This window comes from Strigops habroptila, chromosome 10 (genome assembly GCF_004027225.2).
Source record: "Strigops habroptila isolate Jane chromosome 10, bStrHab1.2.pri, whole genome shotgun sequence".
Taxonomy (NCBI): Eukaryota; Metazoa; Chordata; class Aves; order Psittaciformes; family Psittacidae; genus Strigops; species Strigops habroptila.
Window position 1 is genome coordinate 22,474,365 of NC_046359.1, and position 6,684 is coordinate 22,481,048.

The 6,684-nt window shown below is 43.1% G+C and overlaps 1 protein-coding gene across 8 annotated transcripts in view; it reads right to left on the reverse strand.

Moving 5' to 3' along the window:
- Window positions 1-6,684, reverse strand: part of HEATR5B (HEAT repeat containing 5B) — a 57,881-nt gene that overhangs the window by 51,094 nt on the left and 103 nt on the right. For 4 of the 8 annotated variants that reach the window (XM_030500081.1, XM_030500086.1, XM_030500088.1 and 1 more), the window contains 4 exons: window positions 3,350-3,518; window positions 2,614-2,825; window positions 1,281-1,389; window positions 257-406 (listed from right to left, as the gene is read on the reverse strand). In XM_030500081.1, the coding sequence (XP_030355941.1) occupies window positions 257-406; window positions 1,281-1,389; window positions 2,614-2,825; window positions 3,350-3,475 (597 nt within the window). In that variant the 5' untranslated portion in view covers window positions 3,476-3,518. Of the gene's footprint in view, window positions 1-256; window positions 407-1,280; window positions 1,390-2,213; window positions 2,826-3,349; window positions 3,519-3,673; window positions 3,754-3,881; window positions 4,269-6,395 lie in introns of those variants that run through there. The other 4 variants (XM_030500084.1, XM_030500085.1, XM_030500082.1 and 1 more) reach the window with 4 other exon arrangements.

Genomic DNA, 6,684 nt, shown 5'->3' on the forward strand with positions numbered 1-6,684 from the left:
TGTTACCAAAAACTTCTCACACTCAGGCTCACAGCTAAGATATTTTATGTCATGTTTGTTTAAGCAGCCGGGAAAACAGTATTACAGTACCTCTGTTTGCATGAAGTAATTCAAATTATTAGTGTAAACTAGTAAGGACTTACCTTGCCCCAGCAATTATCAAATTTCCTATCACAAACAACAGGTCGCTATTAAACTGCAGGTACTTTACAGTCTCAGAACAAGAATTCATAGAACTGGTGATAAACAAACCCACCTTAGCCACTGCGCATCGTACGGCCATAGATCTGTCCGTCAACAGAGATCGGGCATTCTTATAAATATCACGGTGACAAGAAGCTGCTGCTCCTCCAAGTCCATTTAGGACTTTCTGTAAACTCATCAGAATTTCACTGCGGCCCTGAGACTGCACACACACACAAAAACATTTATGCAAAAACATGGACACAGTATTCATATCGAACCAGGTGCATAATTCTGCATTTTCCTGCTTCCGTGCAGGCATATTTTTGGAAACATTGCTAATATAGTTCACTGCAGTCATATACAACTGATACCTAGCTGGTTTTAGATAGCAGTAAGCGCTATACACAGGTTTACTAAAACTGCCTCAGTTGTCACATAGATTAAGATGATCCAACGTATTACCTTGGACAAGATGCTTCTGCCCTGCCCGCCCCCCCCAGCCTGCTGCAGCCTTAGGAAAACAAGGAAAGAAACAGTTGGGAGCACAGGAAGCCCTACTACAGCTTCCTACTATACCTGCACACAGGCAAGTAACTACAGTTGGAGGGCAAAAAAACCCCGAAACACACCAACCAAAACACCAATCAAAAGCACACCCAACAGCCCAGGACACATTCTCTCAGTATGATGACATGCTCTCTCTTTTTGGGGCACACGATGTATCCTGCTTACATGCAGAGCAATGTCTTTGTTGCAAAACTCAAGTATTTATTATTCATTTTTAAACAACTGAATGTTTATTCAGGGTACACGAGCAGAAATCCTAACACAGTAATTAGTAATGGTACATACAACCATTTTGCAATTTTAATTAATGATGTCACCTTGAAGCAACTACTATAATTGTAGGACAAAACTCTAAACTCTCCGCAGTAAAAATACATGCCCATGTTTCACTTGATACTAACAATATAAGTGATTTGCATTTTTCTAGGTAAATAAACAATCCAGGCATTTGCGCAAACTCTTTCAGAGGAAGCAAGTTTCAGTTTAAATGGAATCAAGACCATGTATATAAATAATCTGAAACTTACCTCTGCACTTTTCAGAGACTTTAAAAGATTATTCACTGTTTCTGGGAAAGAACTACCCAGCATTCTGCCCATTTTTTCATAGAATGCTCCAACGCATGCCACAGCAGCCCTATGAAAAAAGAAATTAACTGGTGTACTCCCTTTCTGTTTCATTTAAGTGAAGATAAAATGCTCAAAAATGTATGTTTTAATCATCATTGATGAATAAAAATCTATTTATTATCCACTACTTACACTGCAATGAAAAACTTAATTAGCTTCTAAGAACATAAATGTATTTGAACAGGTATTATTACAGGATCTACACATAGATTCTGGAGAAGACAAGTATATGCTGAAATCTCAGCAAGATTAGGGTTTTGTGTTTCGATAAACTGTCTCTTTTCCAAGTACCTGCAAGATAACCCCTATCCTTTAATATATCCTCACATTTCTGTAGATACTGAATGATGGGTTTTTTCCAAGCCTAAGAACTTAAAGCGTATAAATTATTGCATAACACAAGAACATTTATAGGCACTGTAAAAATCACTAGATCCATAAAAAGAGTTTTATACACATTTTCCTTGCCCTGCCATTTGAGATAAAGATTTTTTTAAGTAACGCTGTACTGCAGTTATATAAACAAATTACTTCAGGCCAGTCAAGAAGCAGCTCCTGACAACATGCACCTTTTCCTCATGAAGGAGCAAGCCTTGTTTTTAAACCTGAAATTCGTGGGTAGATTACCTTTTAGTAAAGCTATTTATTACTGACTCAATATAGGCCACCCCTACCAGTGAGACTGCTCCTCTGAGTAAACACAAACTGGATCACACATACATGCACACACACATCCAAGTATACAGACTCTGTTTGAGAGACATGTGCATTATGTCATGGTAGGGGCAAGGATTGATGGGGGAAAAAAAAAAGCATTGAACATTTGCTTACAGCTCTCTGGGCATAGATAACACTCTTGTTTGACAATCTGCAGGTTTCACCTTAAATAGGGTACCTGAGTACAATCAGCAATAATTCCTAGTGGAATTTCTTCACTGCATCACTTCATCAACTGTTATCCTCCCCATGACATAAGCATGTGAAGGAACATAAGACAGTTCCTTGCCTAAAGGAAAGCACCTCACTTTCACCTAGCAATGTATGTGTCACCTTTGAGTCCTGCCTTCCACAATCCAAATCCTGCTCTCTTCTCTGCTATACCAAGCATATGTGAGCTACAAATGAGCATGCAAAAGCTAAGCAAACATAACGTGCACATATACAATCATATTCTTTAATATCCAGGACCACTTAAAAATAATTTCCTTTCCCCTGACTATATTAAACATACAGTTTTGTAGGCAGGTAGGTTGCAGTATCATCTTTGCTCTTGATGATGTCATTACACTTGTCAAGTGTCTGAAAAACAGTAAATGTGTCTCCAATGCTGTAGAGAGCAGCAAGGTTTTTTGCTAGTAGTTTTCGCGTAGGTGGCCCAGGGGAACTGCTGATGAGTCCTGTTAGTTGTTCTACAAGTTTCTTCTGTTTTTCCTTGACATCTGTCTGTTAATGGAGCAAAAATAAATAAGAAAAGTAACTTAATCCTGTGTATTGCCTCCAACATCCAGAAAAACCTACAAGAGAGTGAAGTAAACCTTATACCACTCCCACTTGTATGTAATTCAGCAGATTGCTTTTCTCACAGAGATTTAAGGTACATTCAGTAATAGCAAAGACAGATGCTAAATGCTCAGAATTAGCACTGTTACCCCATTTCATTTTACCTTTTTTAAATACTTGCTAAAAATACAGTAATGCCTGCCTAGAACATCTTTTAATCCTGTTTACCATCAAGAATCCCTACTCTGGAAGGGAAGGTTTTGCCTTCCAAATACTTATGATAATGAAGAATTCAAACCAAGCTACATGTTATACAATAGAGTCATACTGACTGCCTACAGCTACAAACTAGTACAGAGGCTCTTCAGGCTGAATCTGAAATCTGGCCATTATCTGTCAACTTTCTCTAGCATGAAATTAATACAAATGTTTTAGAAAGAAGGAGAGGCGAGACACCATAAAATTACCTTGTTAGCAGCTACCAGCACTTTATCCAAAAATCTTAACCACTCAAAGATAAAGACAGGTCTTTTTGCTTCTGTGATTTGAGCTAATGCTTCCTCATTCAGCAACAAACTATGAGCCAGCTCCATAACTGGTTAAATTCCAGTTTTATTGTAAATCTGTGTAGCAACTCTAAAATAAAAAATGACACTATTAGTGTAAAGTATAACAGTACAAAGCTTTGAAAATGAAATAAAAATACAAAGGTGAAATCCAGAATACAATATAATGGTTCCACCCTGTTAAGACTTCTCTTAGCTAAGCAGTCCCACAGAAATATTACTCACATATTTACAACTGAGTATATCCATTAGTATTTCAGGAAACAGAGCTGTTAATTATATAAAGAGCACCTACAGGCATCTTCAGGATGCTCTTACCCAAGAAAAGAACATACTGACATCCCTGTTTAAAGAGGGGGGGGAGAAAAAAAAAAAAGCCAAACAAATCCACACAGAAAAGAGGTAAAGGAGTCATCTCTCTGTCTTCTCTTACCTAAAACAGAATAGGGATTGTCCCTAATCAAGAGCCTTTACCACATTCCCAAAGCTTGGGCATGAACCCGGATGCCTTCTCAACATCTTCAACAAACAAGGTCAGAAGGAGATGAACCCACCACAAATTTGAGAGAGGCGAGAACAGTGACCTAAGAGAGACAAGAACTGACCTAAGATTTCCCAGATCCCACTAGCTTTGCGTTAAGCGCTGGACAAATAAGCCCTCTGAAACCCACAGGGAATTACAAGCAGCAGCCAAATGACTGCAAGTCTCCCCAACAGGCAAATTACAAACACCAGAGATCCTGCTCAAAGAGTGAATGGAGGGAGGGCAGCAACAAAGCACTACCTAAAGCACACTATCAGTGCAAGCAGACAACCACAGCAAACAGCATTTCAACAAACTTTAAGACTGAACAGAGAGAAAAACTTTTATGAAAATTCAATCAACCATCTTCAGCAAAAAGAAACCCAAAAAGCAAAAAAACCCCATCCAACCCCAAAACCTGCAATCAGTATCGCTAAAACTAGTGTCTCTGACAAATCAAAACCAGCACAGCAACTAAGGAGTATTATGTAAGGCACGTCTTTCAACAGCTGCATCGTTCCACTTGTGCTCTCAAGTGCTCACAGCTGCTTCCTCATTCAATGATCAAACCCAACAAATTCTTAAAGTCAAATGAAGTGATTTAAAATTATACATTTTTTTAAACAATCCCCACATTAGACAGTACTAAACGGTAACATATTTATATTAGAACTGCATTACATTTCTAAATTCACCTTATGATTTGGTGCTGATGAAACTAAAGCAGCCCAATGTCTGTAATACTAAGCTTGCCCCTGCTCTTTGGTACTTTGCATTATATTATATTTGCATTATAGTATTTTTCACTGCATTCAGCTCCAGCAATAGATGAGGAAAGGTAGAAGAGCAACACAGGGAAGCACATACAGCCCCCCCCAGCACCTCCAAAGTTATGAAGAATTGAGGAGGTGTTGCCTGTCAATAATGCACAGACACATCACCTCAAAACACTTTTACATGAGACTAGGGAGAAACACAATGAATAACAGCACTATGATTCTTCACATATCATCCCGGATTGCTCATCACACCCGCACAGCACAGGGATACCGTATGACAGCAGCCACCCTTTTCCTCCGCAAATAGGTGTTTTATTTTTCCCCCTGGCCTTTAGAGCCATGAACACATACAGCTTCCACACGCTCCCCTACCTCTTCACCTAAACTTAGGAAACATAAGCCCTGAATGAACAAATCTGCACATACATTCAGGTGTGCCACCGAAGCACGAGGGATCGAACACAAGAACCCGCTTCTACTCTGTTATGGTGAGACCCCACCCATAGTACTGCGTTCAGCTCTGGCACCCCCAAAACAGAGGGACATGGGCCTGCTCGAGTGAGTCCAGAGGCGGCCACGAAGATGACCAGAGGGCTGGAGCACCTCTCCTATGAAGACAGGCTGAGAGAGTTGGACTTGTTCAGCCTGGAGAAGAGAAGGCTGCGTGGAGACCTTAGAGCAGCTCCAGTGCCTAAAGGGAACCTACAAGAAATCTGGAGAGGGACTTCTTACAGGAGTAGGTAGTGACAGGGCAAGGGGGAATGGCTTTAAGATGAAAGAGGGAGATCTAGGTTAGACATAAGGAAAAAAATTCTTCCCTGTGAGGCTGGTGAGACCCTGGCACAGGTTGCCCAGAGAAGCTGTGGCTGCCCCATCCCCAGTAATGTTCAAGGTCAGGTTGGACGGGGCTTGGAGCAACCTGGTCTAGTGGAAGATGTCCCTGCCCGTGGCAGGGGATTGGAACGAGATGATATTTAAGGTCACCATCGAATGCAAACCACTCTAGGATTGAACATGTACACACATACTGACCTAACTGAAGACTCGGAGCCTGACATACAGCTGTTGTTGGTCAGCAATCCAAAGCTCACCTACACTGGCCAAAGGTTTGCTCCAAAACTCAGTGAAAAACGCCCCCCAAGTTCTACTGATTCTGGTGAGGGCTGAGTTTTGCTATGCATTTTAAAAGTAATAAATACACTGTTACCTCCCACAGGATGCAAAGTCAACCAGCAAGCTATGCTGAAGCATTATGGAGATTATAAAATATTCAGATGTACTAGAGCTTCTTTCTATTCTCCAGCCACCATTCCATAGCCTAAACGAACCATTAAAATCTTCCTCACACATGAACTTCAGTCGGCTAAGGGAGAATGCTGAGAACTGGGCACGTTTGGGAGAAGCAACATCCTCCTGAAGAACCGCATCAGGTGAAAACGCTTTTGTGCCTGGGTCCTGGCACTGTATCGGCCCCAGCTGCCTGCATCGGCCACTGTCACAGGCGGTAGCACCTGCCCAGGTTAAAAACCCCCTCGAGAGGTAATGCCTCCGGACGGCACCACAGCGCTGGCTACATCACGTTCAGCACCGCACAGACAGACACACACCCCCCATCCCGCTCACCGCGGGCGCGTTTCGCTCCTACCGTGCGGCGGCCGCGTCCTGCCGGCTCCAGGCTGCGTGAGGCGTGACCGCACGGCCGCGGCCCCCGGGGAGGCGCGAGGGGACGGGAGGACGCGGCCACGGCCGGACTGCGCCACGCGCGCCCCCTCACCGCCGCGCCCGCGCCGCCCCGGCCCGCGCAGCGATGCACCCCCCACCGCAGGGCCACCCCCGACGGGCTTGGCCGCTTGCCGCTCCGCGCCGTGCCCCGGCCGGGCTGGCGGGGAGGGAACCGGCGGGGACAGAACACCCGAGTGGCTGCGCCCCTCAGC